Genomic DNA, 17,225 nt, shown 5'->3' with positions numbered 1-17,225 from the left:
TAGCTGTTGCTTAAGAGGCATACACAGCAGTGTGGAAACTCATCACACGACACGAAAAGCACCAGAGAATCGTGAGGAATATCTGGGTTTCATCCCATATTCAACTCCTGCTTAAAACTACATAAGAAACTTAGCTATAGCTGGACAGAGTTGCTCTGAGTTGATCTAGAAGGCGACATGGTGACAGCTTTTATTTCCACTTAGATGCATGTATTGAAGACACTGTAATGCAAGTAAGTATTTGTGTAACGGGTGAATATACACCCAGTAAGTATAACCAAACAGATGACCACAGCTTTAAGTACCTTTGAAACTGGAAAACATTTGAAGCATTCAGATATTATGGCCTCACAAGTGCTTTATTAATGACCAACACGTGCCCCCCACCCCCAATTTCACTTCTCAAGAGACAAACAAGGAACATGAGTTGTAAAGGTAGAAAACTTCCACTGTCTATTGTTTTAAAAAAAGTTGTCGAGGTTGAGGTATGAAGCCCTCCTGCATGCTGCACAACAGCAGAAACAGGAAAACAGACAGGAGAGGAAAAAAGGCACAAGGATTTTAAACCAGTCCAAAGTGAAAACAAAGAAAGGATTAAAAGCACTGAACATCTTCATATCTCAGCTTGTGTGACAGCACAGCAGTGATGGAGTCACCACTGGTAACGTACACTGCAAGTCACCCAGTGCTGAAACCAAAGAACAGAGTAGAGAAGTCAGAGAACCACAGAACATCCTGAGTCCAAAGGGACCCGCAAGGACTATGAGTCCAACTTGAGCTCCACACCCAGCCAGCCAAGTCAGAGCATGAGACTGAGTGCACTGCCCACCAAGTGATCTGAGCTCTCAAGCTCCATCCCAGGCTCTCGTGTGTACCAAGGCACACTCTGGTCAGCACTGACACTCCTCTGTAGCAGTCTTCTTTTGTCTGTGTGTTTTATTTAAGATCACATGCTGAACAGCCATTCATTGTATGTCCATTACCCACTGAAACGTGTCCTTCAGGGCAGGTACTCAATAGGAAACATTTTGGCTCCCCACATGCTTTTGCCTCTTAATTATAACATAGGGCCTTTGTTTAATTGCTGGATTACAGAATGATGATATTCCTGTAGAACCACACACAAATGCACCTTCAAAATACGCAGTTGGCAGGGAGCAAAGGGTGACATCATCACAACCACAGCCAGGCACCTTCTGCTCGAGCTACCACGAACAGGCTTACCGACACCATCTAGCTGCAACAGGCAGTAACACTTCCCTGTTCAACTACACCGACGAGTTGCAACTTCACAGGGCCCAAAGACAGAAGCATTAACTGTGCCCCGAAACTGAAGCATTAACCCATTTTTCAGACAGACCGAGGCAGGACAGCACTGCTTCAGAGAGCTATTCCTTACTGCACAGTAACCTTCCACTATAACAAAATGATAATCAACTCTTTACTGCCTCAGAGTGCCATCAACTCAGATTCCCTCCCCATATTCCTGACAAATATATTCCAAACAACAGAACAACACTCTTGGAAAATGTGGATGCACTGGGAAATCCCAATAAAATTAGAATAATCCATTTTAGATGTAAACCTAAATGCACAGCTGGCCAATCCTACATCACTACAGAAAACAACCACTGAGCATACATAAAGTGATGTAGTAAGTAATAACACATTTGCTGGCTTCTGTGCCCAGAGGGGCAGTTTTAAAACAGCAAGGTATCATTTATGAGAGCTACACACAGTCCCAGGCCATTGAATGAGGTTTTTCCATAGGAGCAAAATTTTATGTGATATTTTGCTGAACAAACTTTTTATGTAGGCAGAAAAATGTCATTACAACGTCCTTCAGACTCACTCAAGGCCAGACCCTAAATGCAGGCTTGAGAAAGAAGTTCTGCAGGAGCTGAAAGCACGGCACCACCCTCTCCGGATGAGTCCCTTCCCACACTGGCCACCAGAACAAACAGCAGCCAAAACCAGTTGCACAAGGGAGACGCCACTCCCAAAGGCTTCCCCTTGCCTCCAGCCTTTATCCTTTCCCTACCCCTACAGAATTTTTCCTGTAAGAAATCATTAGCTGCTAACAGATGGAAGGAGAGACAGCTTCTGGCCTAGTGAAAATTCACACACAATGAAGTCAAGAAGCAGCTATACACATGTATTTGTAGTCTTCAATGTAAAACAAAGAGAGGTGGGACTTCAAAAATAAACAAGCTCCAGCTTTGGTTAACATCTGCATCCTGCCTGTCAGATAGCTGATGTTCCCTCATCTCCTCCTCTGTGAACCCTAGCAGCAAAGGGTCTAACTGGCAAGAAAAGCTGGTCACTGCTACTGAATGCTTTCTATTGTAACACCGCAGCGCTGCTCATCCTCATTTGCCATAAACTGGATCACAAACAGGAAATCTTAAACTAAACCATATTACAGTACTGCTTTATCTGCCTGTACACAATTCCCTTCACACATCTACACCACTGGTAGCTACACATATTTTTCTGAAGCACCAGTACATTCTTTAAGACCTTGAAACAGGGTGTGTGTGTGTGTAATTGAAGAGAAACATCTTACCTTAATATCAAAGTTGCACTCAAGTCTTCGAATCAACACAATAAAAGCACCAGAGGAGTTGTCTTTCAGAGGAGGTGGGGCTATAGGCTCACATGCATTCTCTGGCTTTGAATTTATTAGGAACCCCTAGAAAACATGAACAGAAATGGGAGTTTCATTTGTCTTTGTCTTAACAAGAGGGTTGCAAGACAAGTATAAGGAAAGAAAACTACATTTATGTACACTAACTACACAAATTCTTATTATCAACTGAGCCCTGTATCATAGCAAGATCTGTGCTACATACCAGACTATCACAACCTTTACATCTGTAAAAAAACACAAAGCTGGAAAGAAAAAGCAGTTTTTCTAATTACATCACCTGAAGTTCATGGCTCAGACCTTGCTGTGTAGTTCAGTGTCAATAGGACTGCAGAAGCTACACAAGGAGACTGAAGTGTAACAGCCCAAGGAGCACTAACAGAAGCTTAGTGCTTGGCAATTAAAAGGGGAAATCAAGGAGAGAGGTGTGTGAAACCAACACTGAACTGGCAAACAAACCCAGTGGTTTCCCATGGGAAGCAGGATACAAATCCAACAAACCTGTTACAGCTGCAAGACTGACAGAAGTAGGAAATTCTGACAATATCAATCTTGAAACAATCTCTGGATTGTTTTTAGGTGACTGAGTTAGTACTCCACCACTGAAAACATTTGGAGCAGCAGCTCTCCTAACCTCGTGCTTTAACATCTGGGGGAAACTGCTGCAGCTTCTGTCAGAGCCAATATGCTCACCCCATCCCAAAGGCACCAGTGCCTCTTCAGGGAGCTGTGATTTCAGGGCTGGTGACTCCCCACAGCCCTCTCCCTACTGCCCCAAGTGCTCTGTGAACTGCTGCAGCAGAAATTTATGCCAGACAAATGCCAAAAGAACATCAAGCCTAATGCACAGCACTATTTGCTCTAGCTCTGAAGAGAGCAGACCCTCCCTCTTTCCTTTACTAGAGTACACCTGCTTCCTTGGTCAAATCTCTAGATTTCCTGAAAAAGGAAATATTAATTAGGTTAATATTAATTAGTTAATACCTCAAGAGTGCACACCTAACCCTTCATTGGAAACACGTCTTTTCAGAACAACTTCCTTCTGACGGTGTGTGTGCAGTAAGGTCACAGGGCAAGAGAGGTTTCGGGCGCTAACGCAACAGCAGAGCACTTAACATGGGAATATTCCTGCAAGATTCAGGCTCATTTAAATCAGTTTTAAAGCAAAAGCAAATTATCATACAGGGAAAGAGTGGTGAACTGCCAGAAAGTAAGAATACAAGCAATTTGTTGCAAACAAAGATCATGAGCTGCTGCACTGCTGTGGGCTGAAGACATTACTGCTACAGCACTCAACACGTATCTAAAGCTGTTGGTGAAAACAGAGTTTAAAGTGGATGTGGAGAGATGTCATCACCTGTGCAGAAACAGTAATTACTATATATATTTGTGTTATACAATGTATAATTATATAGAAATGCACATGTAAACTGGCAGTTTAAATACATAATATATATGTAAGTTTATATATAAACTGACAGTTTAAACATACTTGTTACAAATAATCTTACATTTTATCCATAAATATTTGTTATTCATAAAGTTTAACCTACAACACAGAGCAGCAATTTTGGTTTACAGAATAAATTGTTGCAATGACAATATTCCTTTGGCAGAAAAGCTGTGCCAGCAATCTGTTCTTGGCCATCTTTGTGGTTATAGGCACAACACCTCGCAGTCTGCAGCAATTCAATGCAGTAACCACACACATTCTACATGCATTTACTGACAAATTTAGGTCATAAAATCCCAAGCAGGTTTAGGCAAGGGCCCTCAGACACCCTCAGTGCCCCCTTGCCACAGGCAGGGACACACACCCCAGTCCAGGGTGCCCCAAGCCCCATCCAACCCATCTTGAGCCCTGCCAGGGATCAGCCCCAGCTTCTCTGGGCACCCTGTGCCAGGGCCTCCTCCCTCCCCAGGAAGGATTCCTGCCTCCCAGCCCCTCTCCAGCTGCCCTTTTTCAGACTGCAGGTTCCTGATTCATACACCACACTCTACATACATGGTTTTGCACAAAGCATTGATTCTTTTTTAACTGCATTTGACAGAAGTTTCACACAAACGACACAATGTCCCGTTACAGTCAGACACACACAAAGGCTAACTAGGACTAGACTGGATTTCACTTAATGCATCTTTTCCTAAATATCTTAAGCTGAGGAGTGGTTCTTCTAAGGATGCAGGCACAAATGGTTGACCACTTCATGACTAGAACACACAAAACCCAAACCTATGCTTATACTTTGGCACCAGTTATCACAGAATCTGACAGACTGTGGCTTACAAGTTGTATATCAATAATCTTTAACCATAAGCACTGAAAAGGTGTAACATTTTGATTCTATTTCAACCAAAAGCAAAGCATTTTTGAAAGAATTAAAGTCTTAATGCAAACAAAAGAGTTTTATAATTATGTTCAGGACAAACTCATTTCTACAGAGGTGATGACATCTACCTGAATTAAGACAGGGAGCTGTGTAACAGTTAAAAAGGTCACAATCAAAGCTCCTTACATCTATTTTTGATGTATTAAATGGGCTCACTACTTGGGCAAATCACTTAATCGCCCTCTGTTTCTCAAAATAGTCAGTAAACAACTGTACAGCTCTAACACCACTTGTGCCCACGATAAAACCCACCAGGGGTGAAAACAAAGTCTTACTGAGGTTTCATTTGCAGAGGGGTTCATACAGCAATTTATGCCCCCTTGGGATTAGAAGAACACCATGCAGCTGAAGAGTGATCCAACCTCATACCTTCAAACCAGCTGAGGATTTTGCTTGTTTATTCACAATCACTGTAACACCAACAGTGCTGCAGAGCCAGACTGTGGGACCATACAGGCTACAGAGAGCAGAGGAAAGCAGTGCTCTGCCCTCACAGCCTCCACAGGTGCACTACTGACAGCAGTTCCCCATCACCAGAACGTGGCAGGAGGTCTGCCTGAGTATCTTCACTGCTTGGAATTCATGTACAAAATAAACATAAGTGTTTCAGTCAGAAAATACTCAGTCACACACTGTTCAAAGTGACAAGCCAGGCAAGTCGCTGCCACAACACTGACTCCACATCACCACTGCCACAATAAAACCAACACGATGAAACTTCAGCTGCACACAAGTTGTTTGGATGGATAAACTAAACTGCCTTTCTTGCAGGTGAGCGTTTCAAATACAGAAATTGTACCTGAAATGAACAGAGTTACTGACACTGACTGCAAGAACGTGAACATAAAGTAAGCACTTCCTGTCACTGCACAGGCATCTCATGTCAGACAAGGACCCAAGCACAGCATCCCCTCTGCTCCTGAGCTCAATGCAGCACACCAGCATCAGCTACATCATCCCACCAGCTGCACAACCTCAGCAACTGATTTACCTCAGCTGCTGTGAAGGCCACAACTTCACTGGACATTCACCCAGCTTTTAGATGTTTTTCTGAGCAGCAGGACTGACACCAGTTTACAGCTTTAACATCAGCATATATAGTTTATTGTAAATAAGATGGGGAGGCAGAAAATAAATTATTTTATGCAGATGAAAGTGAATTTTTCTTTACATCAGTTACTGACTACTGTCACCAGAATGTAGGGACAGCTACTACCTTAGCACAAGTCAGAAAAAGCAGAACATGCCTTCTCATCGTTGTGCATGAAGCTGCATTCATTTCACCTTCTTCAGAGTCCTTTCCCATTTCACCTTGAACATAATTTCCCTTCTATTAATTTCACTCAGTTCATGCACAGATCTTGCATCATTCCAAGTGTATGAACCACACTAGACACATGGAGGAGGAATTACCCTGCTGTTCAAAGCATGCCTGCTGCTGTATTTCAGAAGGTATCAGGTCTTCAGAAGTTCTAATCTAGTGCACACTAGTGGTGAAGTCCCACACGTACTGCCAGTCATAGCCATCTTGGACTTTTTTGCACGTTAATCACTCTCCAGAGTATGTCAGCATAGCATTTCCATTTTCAGCTTTGTAAAGTTTGGAAATGCTTACATCTTCTGTTTTCTCTACTATTAGTTGCATTTTACAGTTTAATATGGTATGATATTTACATACTTTTAGTTCTTAAATATCAAAGAAAATTGAATTAAAATAAAAAGTACTTTTTCTACTAATTGAATGTGTTATCACTTACTGGTGCCTCCCCTTAATAGTCCTGCAACCAGCTTCCAAGTCATGTCACAGCACTCCTACCCCAATATCATTTCATCTGCAGCATAAGACACTGTAACAGACAACTAACAGAAACTTGTGTTTACTCTGTTGTTAAGTGGGGAAAATGCAGATAGCACGTACACAGCAGCATTAGTGCAGTGCCTGAGAGAAGCACTGGGAGAACAAGGTACTCCTCATCTGCTGTGGGGTGTGGACTGCAATTAAAAGGCAGCTTTATAAGGAGAGGGTGTGTCATTAATCACCAGCTTCCTGGCACGGCACCCAGTGATGGAAGAACTGCAGCCCTTGAGATACTCCACTCAGCTGCTTAAGAAAGGTGAGGAGGAAGTAAATTGACAGCAGTTCCTGTACTTCCCAAGAAAATTAACTACAGTTCCCTTACACAGCACCCTCACTGCAGGGCACATTCAAAGGAGATAATACCTGCTGCCTTTCCACTTTACAGTGTGAAAGGGCTCACCAATATACAACCCTAGAGACAACAGCATCCACTGATACCTGTGCAAGGTAACTGACATCACATGTTAGTAGTGCCACCAGCTCCAGAGGAAACAATGGTCTGCCAAACTTACTTCTGTAGATTTACATCATTCAGCTATTTTTCTTTTTTTTTTATTAATATATTTAAAGCAATTCTCTCTGATGTACAAAAGGTCAGATTACCAAAACTCTCTTCTCCAGACTCTCCTACTGACAAGCCACAGTTCATATCAGACCCTGTGCTCAAGCAGTAATCAGTTCTGGTTTTATTCTTCCATGGTACTGTATTTTTTTAAGCTTACACAAGTGTTCAGCAGATACAGTCCTCTCTCTCCATACATATATGCATGTATATTCAAGATACATATAATTGTTTTAGGTTGTGGTTTTTGTTTTGTTACCTTCAAGCCTTCAGCTGGCAGTCTGTAGCCAAATCTAGCAGGTAGATCATCGAAGGTCTGCGTTCCATTTTCAAGGTTATACTGAGAAAAATAAATTTTAAAGAAAATTCAGATTTGTAAGGAGAGGAGTAGGTATAGAAATAATCTAGAAATATGCAGTGTTGCTTAAAATATTTATCAGACATAGGCCCTCTTATGAACATGTCAACAAAATCACAAAATTGCTCTTTCCACTTCCGTATCTAGTTATCAAAACAGGAAAGTCAGTAACAGATCTTTTGTGAAATTGCCTGTATGTTAAATCTTTCTTTCCACTGCCTGCAATTCAAATATAATCATATTTATGTAAACCACCCAAGAAACCAAACCTAAAGAGAGGTTTTTTTTGGGGGGGAGGATTTTTGATGATGGTGCTCTTGTTGGGACTTTCTGTTCCATTTTGTTTTGTCTCTTTGAATTCACTTGCACACAGGGAAGAACAGCTTTTAACAGGTGGTGTAGGCAAAGAATATATTACCCCTTCTCAATTCCCCATCTATTGGGTTGGCAGCTGAAAGCTGTCTCTGCAGCAGTGTTTTATACTATGAACTTGCACTTCACAACTGAGGAACGCTATAAAGACCTGTAAATCTGAGAAAGCTTTATCTAACCTTTCCTTGTTCATCATTCATAGTTCTATGGTATGTCTAACCAGTTGGTAAGTTTTACTGAATAGTTCAATGGCTCCAATATTTGTCTATTCATTGTATCATCCAACTGACACACAGAATAGTCACCCAAGGACTGTGTTTACTTCAGAGGCACAAGGCATTTCCTATTAGCCAGACTCTGACCCGCTTCAAAATAAAACACTACCACGATTTATCTCAGCTCTTTCAGAGGAGCTTCCTTCCCACAGGCTGTGATAAAATTGATGGGGAAGAGGTCGGAACAGAGCCAAATTTCAAAGGAGCGTTTCTGTTCCATGTAATCAACCTCTTCTCCTGACCTGCCATCCAACCATCACACCGTACAGCTCCACGACAGTGTGCTGCCCCCCTCCATCCTCACTGCTGCCCCATCTGCCTTCTTCAAACGCCTGCCTGAGCTCGTGCTATTTCAGGTTTTCCTTTGAATCACATAACAAGCCTGGACTTAAACTAGAAACAGACACAAACCTGTTTATTTTTACCCCTTATTTAAAAACCCAAAACAAACCAAATCATCCTTCACATACATGTGACAGTACTTTACACAAGGATAACCCTTCATCTGAGGCTGCAACTAGGCAAGAACACAGAAGCATAGAAAACCAGACAGAAATCAGCACAGAAAACAATTTCTTTTGTTGGCAACCCCAAAACGTCTGCTGGAATTCTGCTCCCTGCCTCTCCTCCCAAGCAGCTCTTAAGTATGTCACTGGCTCCTTTTTGCAGCAAAGTTTTAGTGTCTAGTTCATCTCTTCATTTCTTACTTGAAAGATGTTCCCAGAATAAATCTGCAACTTCCAAATATCCAAGAATAAAAAACACTTCACTTTTAGATTAAATTATTATAAAGTATTGCACAAGGAAGCTTAAATAGAAGAAATTACATTAAACTTCCAAAATGCCCTTTTTTGTTATTTTTTAGGTTGGTGGAGGTGTTTCTAATATCTTTTCTAAGGGAGGAAGTATCAGGAATTAAAATTATGGTTTTTTATGAAAAGAGGAAGCACAGGCTTGGTGAGAGAAGGGGAAATCAGGTTTACAGGAGAAAGCCAGTTTAAAATTTCACAATAGAAGGGTGACATCAGTTCCAGGAAAAGTAATTATTTACCTGCATTGTTTTGTAAAAAAAAAAAGGCCTAGTAAAAAGTAACAGATTAGCAACAACCCAAAGATCCAAAGAACATAATTCAGTATTCATCAACCCCACAGTGCCACAAACTTTTTTGTATCTTTATTTTAATATTTCACTGCAAGGGTTTTTCACTCTCCTCTTCTAAATTAATTAGTGTATCAACAACTCTCTTGGATATCACTGTAACTAGCAGAGAACACAGAGACTACAGTCCTTGGGTTTACTTACTTCGGTGGCTTAAGCTAACACACAAAGACACATGCAGCTTCCTCCTTCAAGCTACACAAAGCCCAGGAACAGCTTTTACCCTGTGTTCCTTACACCATTCAGCCTGATCATTTAAAATCCAGCATTCTTAATGACAGCAGAGATTATCAGCTATTTTAAAAAAATACATTTGGTGTAACACATACAGCAACTCCACTGCAGGGCCTCCAGCACACACATACACTACACTGACCACTGAGAATTATTTCACTTTTATTTTTATACAGTTACCCTAAAAATGGCATCCAGCACTGAAGCTGAAACTGCTGTCTAAACCAAATAACCATGGAGTTATTAACAGGGTTATAAGATGCTCTAGGATATGTGGTCAGACCTGAACTTTCAAAACAGCTAAGAGAATTAAGTCCTTTCACTGTCACGGTGTCTGAACTCACTTCTCCTGTAACCTGAATTGAGAATGTAAAACTAATTTCTTTATTGAACTAAACTGCTGAGGCAACTCCACTCCAAGCAACCTTCTGTAACATTCACTCTACTAGCACATTCATTAATAGAACAGTTTAAAAGGCAATTGAATTTTATACCAATTTTATCTGTGTAGAAAAATATACTTACTGCTAAAATATCTGCCTCCACGGGTAAAAGATTCAGGAAAGCAAATAACTGCACAGTCAAAAGAGTGTATATCTGAGTGGCAGACAACATCAGCATTCCTATTGACAGCAGCATATTTTATTAAATACCTGCAACAACAACAACAAAACAGAGTCAGGCACATAGCAAGTATTTTCTGTCCTTTTACTGGGCCCCACTGGTCAGCTACAGTTTATGCACTGAAGAGGCACAGGAAACATTACTCTGCTCTTGCTTTTGAGAAGCAGGCAATCATCAATTTCTGTCATCACTTCAGAAGCAGGAGTCCCTTTTCCTAGGAGAGTGTAGCCACCATGGGAAGGCAAGCACAAAACACAGCTGTCCCAGCAGGACTTCAAAAAGCTCCACGCAACCCCGAGCGAGGCAAGCAGTACACAGGAATAACCATCACACTTAGACAGTCTTCATTTTAGTCCGCCCTTCCTCAAGCACAAATCCAACCCAGGAAATACACACTTGCAAAACCAAGGTGGCACCAACAGGCAACAAACACAAACCAGTTCTATCGACTCCAGCGACACGCTCGACGCTCGGATGCGACTCGTGGTCTGGACACCAGGCTTAGTCTCCCGTGTGCATTTCTGAGATCTTTGAAAAGAGGAACACGGGTACCCTGCAGTCTTCTGTGCATTTCACAAGCTCGGGACGTTAAAAGGAAGTTAAATCCACTTTGTTAATAATTTCTCATCAAAACCAGCAGCAAAAAGCAACAGTTTGTGTCTGGAAATAGAGGGACATGTTTTCTAACATGAACCCTTCTTTAAAACCGCTGATTTATCATTAATCAAAACAAACCAAACAAAAAAAAAAAGCACACAGGGGAGGGGTTAGTAGGAAGCAAAATAAACTTTCTGTATTTTCCTTTGACACAGAGATGAAAAAAATCCCAAACTCTTAAAACCAACCTGAGGGCCTGAATGCCCTCCTTGCGTGAGCAATGATCCCTGTTACCCTTGCTGCAGTCAGAGTGTATCGTGCTACCCTCAACAAAAAACCCCAAACCCACAGCACAAACCCACCAACACCCTCCCCCAAAACACCAACCCAAAAAAATCCCCAAACAAAATGAACATTTGCACACACAGAGCTCTGAACTCGCTCTCCAATGTAACCCATGGATTAACTGCAATGGTAACAGATTTTATTCCCTAATCTCTCATACCAAAAAAGTCCCATTTTACAATCATACCTATATTGAAGCCAGAAAATTTGGTCCATCAAATACAATACCAAAGTTTTAAGCTGTCATGTTTAAATTCTGAACATTTCTTTCCAGCAAAGACTACATCTAACACTTAAAATAATAATCATCCTCAGTGCTGCTCCTACTGGAGACCCGCAACACACTGAGGGTTACTTCCCACTTCTTTCTTCCAAAGAATTATCTCCCTGGCCCCAGTGAGAATCCCAACGTAGACAACAAACAACTCAGGATTAAACACCATTTCTGCGACCGACAAAGCCTGTTCCTTCGGACCACAGGGTTTACTGAGTGTCTGAGAGATCAGTGTCCTCTCAACGCCCACGTACTATCACACCAACGTGCGTCTGTAACACGTTCCGTACCACCACTCGGATTCACAAAAGCACACTTGATCTGTACAAGCACACGGACATGGGAGATGTTTTCTGAATTTGCACTTTCAGAGGACACCCTTTAACCACTCAGTAACCTTGATTGCTCAATAGCAGCACTTCCCTCCACAGAACCCAGAGACAACAACTACCCTTCCCTCCTGTGTCACGCTCCCACGGTGTGATGGTAGCGCCCAGGTTTGGGGACAGGTACCAACCCCACACAAGCTCGGAGGGGAAATCCTCCATGGATCCACCTGGACAACATCTGCTGGACTGGATTAAAACCCAGTGACAGAACTCTTCACACCAGAAGTTTATTCCAAACAAAACTACTGGGATAACACATACTGTTTAAACAATCCCTTTTTGCCTCTGAAGAGGAACATCTTCACAACTGGCATTCTTGCTCTTCAGAGCAAGCAACAGTAATGGGGTATCACCCTGACTCAGCCTCCCACTTGGGATACAATAAGAGAGGAGCCTACAGCCTGATCAGCACCAACCTCCAGAAAGTCTCTAGCATCAGGAATAGCCTCTGACTGAGCTCTCACTTCCAAATGCCTTTCACTGCAAAAGCAGGACCCAATGCCAAGGATCAGGACCTCTGTCCTCCGCTGACAAGGCACATCTGACCATTTCTCTCTGTATTGTCCAGTTATAATCCTCTTAGAACTATGATCAGCTGTCTGCAGAGGAACTTCAGATTCCTCTTCGGCTTAGTTACAACACAATTACACACAGGCATCTCTTAAGAACACAGGAGTAAAAAATACCTTATAAGAACTCACACCTGAACACGATCAGGCTGCCAAAACCCAACATTCAAAAACCCCGTGAGAACCAGCACACCTCCTATTTCAGAGTACAGGACAAGCAACAACTGGGTCCTACACTTAGCATGAAATCTAACCACTTGCACTGCTGAATCTAAAAGAACAGCTCAGTTCACCAATGGATGATAACTAAGTCTTTCTAGCAATTCTAGCCTCCCAGTAAGAAATTATTTGAAGTGACATTAAAATAGTGGTAGGACAAAACAGCAGCAAATATAACAACATTGGATCCAGTATAACAGCTGAAATAATTCAGGGACAAGTTTCAAACAGTGGACACTACATTGTACCAGAACATCTGGATCTCCTCTAACTTCTTTCATTGGAAGAATTAAAAGTACATCACAAATCACTAAATTCAACTGGGTCATCCAAGCTGTACATAAGATTGTTGAAAAACTACAAAATGAGGCTTCTTATTTAAATGGTTCCATGTGGATTTGTCTTCATCTGACTGTAGAGATTTCACTGTGAAAGTTCTACCTTTGATGACCTTGCCAAGAAGTCACAGCCAAGACTACCCACATCTCTTTCAGAATGGAGAAACACCTAAGAACTCCTGTTTTCTGTCCTGTCCTTCTCAGGTTTTTTAAGCAGAAAGCATTGTCCCATGATCCAAGGTCCCCAAGATTAAATCAAATCTAACTCTACACTACTGGCTTTAATTAAACTGTCACTAACATGAAGATAATTAAAACTCCTTATTCCACATGGGAAGAAACAACTGATATTTTGAAAACCAGTTCTCATGATTCTGACTTGGCCGCTCAGGCATATGATGTTTTGTGAAACATTCAGCTGGTTGGCAGACAGAAGTTACAGTCACAGGAGCCTGTAATGAATTATGAAATGCATGAATTTTTTTTCTAAATTAAGACCTACCAATTCCTGTCATCAGCCTGCCCAAACAAAGAGGACACTGGTGAAACTGGAAGGACAGAAGACCATTCAAAAAATTACAATCACTTTTACTACAACAGAAGCAACAACACGCTTGAAGCTATCAAGATATTTTAACCAATACAGTAAATTCAGCACATAGCTTACAACACAAAGAAAGCATTACAACAGTAGTCAGCAAGGCTAGAAAACACCAGAAATAGTACTGCCCTTGCAAACGACATGCAAAAGTAGGTGCAGTCTTCTCTGTCAGTTACATACACACGGACTCTTCCAGGCCCAAGAGCTATTGTCTCAAACACAGGCAAGAAAGACTCTTCCTGAAACTGCACTGCTCATTTGTACACTTGACTCTCAATTGAAGTGGGGAGCTTACTGTACACAGAAATACACATAAATGTAATTAAAGCCCATGCCATAAACCACACAAAAGAAGTTTGATTTGATTCTGCATTAATATGACTCTTCAACTCTTCACACCTGATTTTCCAGTGTCTACAGACAAAGTTCTTACGTAACTTGAAGCATTTGAGAGTCTTTTTTACCCCTTTCCACTCTGCGTGCTAGAACTCACAAAACAAATTAAGGTCACTAACTGAGGAGGGAAGAGCACGGGGGCTGCTGTTATCACAGCGTACCACGAGCAGCAGGACACACGCTGACCTGGGACACGTCAGACAAGGTACTGCCCATCAACGTAAGGCAGCAGGAGTACTGTATGTGCAACACACACTTTTCAAGGAAGAGGAGGGTAAAATTTCCTCTCTCATGTGAAGATAAGGATGCATAAATAAGCCTGATACAAGAGCCAATGATATGGGACAGATACACCTATCCCCTGTACCAGACACCGGGAATGCCTTGCCTACCTCTCAGCAGGTTACCAGTGTTGTATTGATAAGAAAGAGTTGTGAAGTGCAGGGTGATTTTAACCTCAGCACACCGGCTCACAGATCAGAATGGGCAACCCCTGTGGAGAACGTCCTTCTGGCTGCAGCCCCTGTGTCCCATCACAAGCACCAGCTTCACACTAGCCAATGTGAAGGAGGCTCAGGAGCACATTTAAGACAGATATTGTTAAGAAGTTACATGGCTCAGACACAGAGCAGATAAGAATATTCAGACCTTTTGGCAACCACCCACAAACCAAGCGCCACAAAGCACATATAAACGTGAAAATTTCAGAAGTGCCTCAATCAGCTCAAAACATATTTCATGTTAGAAGACAACCCGGAGTAACTCCTCACACAGCAGCGCTCATGCTTCAACTGTCTGCAAAAAGCAGCTCCCTCCCCTCCCACAGGGAAAAGCCCGACTTGCACAAGGGCATTAAATACATTTAAATTCTCTTTTACTGCCAAACAGGATTACAACGCTCTGAGCACAACGATACAAACACATAAAACCTCCATCCTGCCACAAACTCGGGGAATGCATTCCAAGTATTCTGGGCTGCCACGTCAAAACACACCCAAAGTCCACCTTCCAGGAAAGACCCACCAGCTGGGGACGGGCAGGTGTCCCACAGGCAGCCCCGACCGCTGCCGCGAGTATCCCCCAAGCCCCCCGGTCCCCGGCTTATCTCGCCCTGACGGCACCGCGCCGCACGGACCCGACACTCGCCCCAGGGCTGTGCAGAGCCCGAGAGCCATGTGTGCGGGGCGGGCCGCGGTCCGGGCCCAGCACGACGCAGGAATCGTCGCTCTCAACCCGCGTTCACGTTCCCACCAGCGGTTCGGCTGCCGGACGGGCTCCGAGCTCCCCCTTCCCCCTAAACCAGCACCTCGGCGCCCAGCCCGGCTCGGCAGCGCCGCGCCCAGCGCAGGGACTCGGCTGCCGCCGCCCTGGAAGCGACGCTCGGGGGGCGCTTCACCCGCCTCCTTCGCCCTCCCCCCGCGCAGACCGCGACAGCGGCCGGCGGCAGAGGGGAGCGCGGGGGCACAGCGCGGCGGGACCGGCCGCGGCTCCGCCTGAGCCGGGCGGCGCCGCCTCACGCCTCGAAGGGTGGGGGCAAATAAGCGCTGCGCAACGGAGCGACGGGCCCGGTACCTCCTCAGCCGCCGCGAAGCCAGGGCGCCCGGCGGCAGGGAAGAGACCCCAGGAGACCCGGCGACCGCGCCCCCCGCCCCGGCGGCCCTCACCTGCGGGCCGGCACAGGGCCCGGCGCCGGGAGCCGAGGGCCGCACCTAGGCCGACTCCATGGCGCTCCGACAGCGCTCGGCGGCCACGGCGGAAGTCCCGCCCCGCTGCCGCGCACCGAAGGACAGCGACGGGCCTGGCGCACTATTGCTCGCCCGGGCTGCCACTCAGCCGCCCGCGCGTGACGCGGGGCGCGGCTCTGCAGCCGGCCCCGCCCGCGCGCTGAGGGCGGGCTCGCTGCGCCGGCCCGGCCCGGCCCGTCGCGGCGGGGTCTCCTCCGGGCTCCGCTACCGTGAGGGACGGCCGAGTAGGCCCCGCCGGTACGCAGGCGAGCAGGTGCCGGGGAACAAGCGGGGGCGCCTCTCCCGCCGCTGGCCTAGCGCCGGGCCCCGCCCTGCCGCCGTGAGGGGGTTGGCCGGGCCGGGCGGGGCGGAGGGCGGCGGCTCCTCTGCCTGCCTCAGCCGGGCGGGCTGGGCAGGTAGAACGGAGGGCCGCGGGGAGGCCGCTCGGCAGCTGCTGTGGCGGGCAAGGCAGGCTTAGCGCATCTCGTCTGCAGGCCCGGGCAGGGCAGGACGATGAGACACGAACCCAGGCCTTCATCCCGCCCCGCCCCGCCCCGCCCTCCCTCCTTCCCGGGCCCAGCTCTGTCCCTCAGCGGCACAGGGGAATGGGGTTTGGGCTCAGTCCTCACACTCTTCCCCAGCTCCAGCGTGGGGTGCCACCCACGGCAGACAGTCCTCCACGAACTTCTCCAACGTGAGTCCTTTCCCACGGGGCTTCAGCTCTTCCCCAGCTGCCCCAGTGTGGGTCACTGCTGTGGGTGCAGTCATCAGTCACAGGATGGCTCTCAGTCTCTCAGGCCCAGCCTGCCCCACGGAGTCCCAAGTCCTCCCAGCAAACGTGCTCCGGTGTGGGTCTGTCTCTCTCTCTCACTCATCTCTGTGTCTCTGTCTCTCTCCCCAGGCTGCAGGTCTTGCCAGGGGCTCGCTCCAATGTGGGTCACAGCTTCTTCCATATGTCTCCCCCTGCTCCAGCGTGGGGCCTCTCCACAGGCTGCACATGAGGTCTCGGCCTTTTCCGTGGGGTGTGGCCAGACACCCGATCCACCATGGGTTTCTTTATGGGCTGCAGGGGCATCTTTCCCTCCAGCACCTGGGGTGTCTCCTCACCCCCATCCCTGGCCTTGGTGCCTGCACAGCTCCTCACACCTTCTCATTCCATTCTCTGGGTGCAAAAAGCTGCTGCTTGCAGGGTTTTTTTTTTCTTAAGTGTGATTCCCAGAGGCACTGTGGCTGGTACTGATGGACTTGTCCTTGATCAGCCATGGATACCGCCTTGAGCCCAGCTGATGTTTAC

The 17,225-nt window shown here is 45.4% G+C and overlaps 1 protein-coding gene across 1 annotated transcript in view; it reads right to left on the bottom strand.

The window, feature by feature from the left end:
• RNF13 (ring finger protein 13) overlaps positions 1-15,952 on the bottom strand; it is a 34,638-nt gene extending 18,686 nt beyond the window's left edge. The window contains exons 1-4 of the mRNA XM_084267137.1: positions 15,872-15,952; positions 10,381-10,508; positions 7,717-7,797; positions 2,567-2,692 (exon numbers count right to left, since the gene is read on the bottom strand). Coding sequence (XP_084123263.1) covers positions 2,567-2,692; positions 7,717-7,797; positions 10,381-10,494 — 321 coding nt within the window. The 5' untranslated portion in view covers positions 10,495-10,508; positions 15,872-15,952. The remainder of the gene's footprint in view (positions 1-2,566; positions 2,693-7,716; positions 7,798-10,380; positions 10,509-15,871) is intronic.
• Between the last annotated feature and the right edge of the window lie 1,273 nt (positions 15,953-17,225).

Source organism: Gallinula chloropus (genome assembly GCF_964237585.1).
Source record: "Gallinula chloropus genome assembly, chromosome: 8".
NCBI lineage: Eukaryota > Metazoa > Chordata > Aves > Gruiformes > Rallidae > Gallinula > Gallinula chloropus.
Note: the sequence above shows the minus strand (reverse complement) of the source record. Positions and strands in the feature narration are given on the sequence as shown.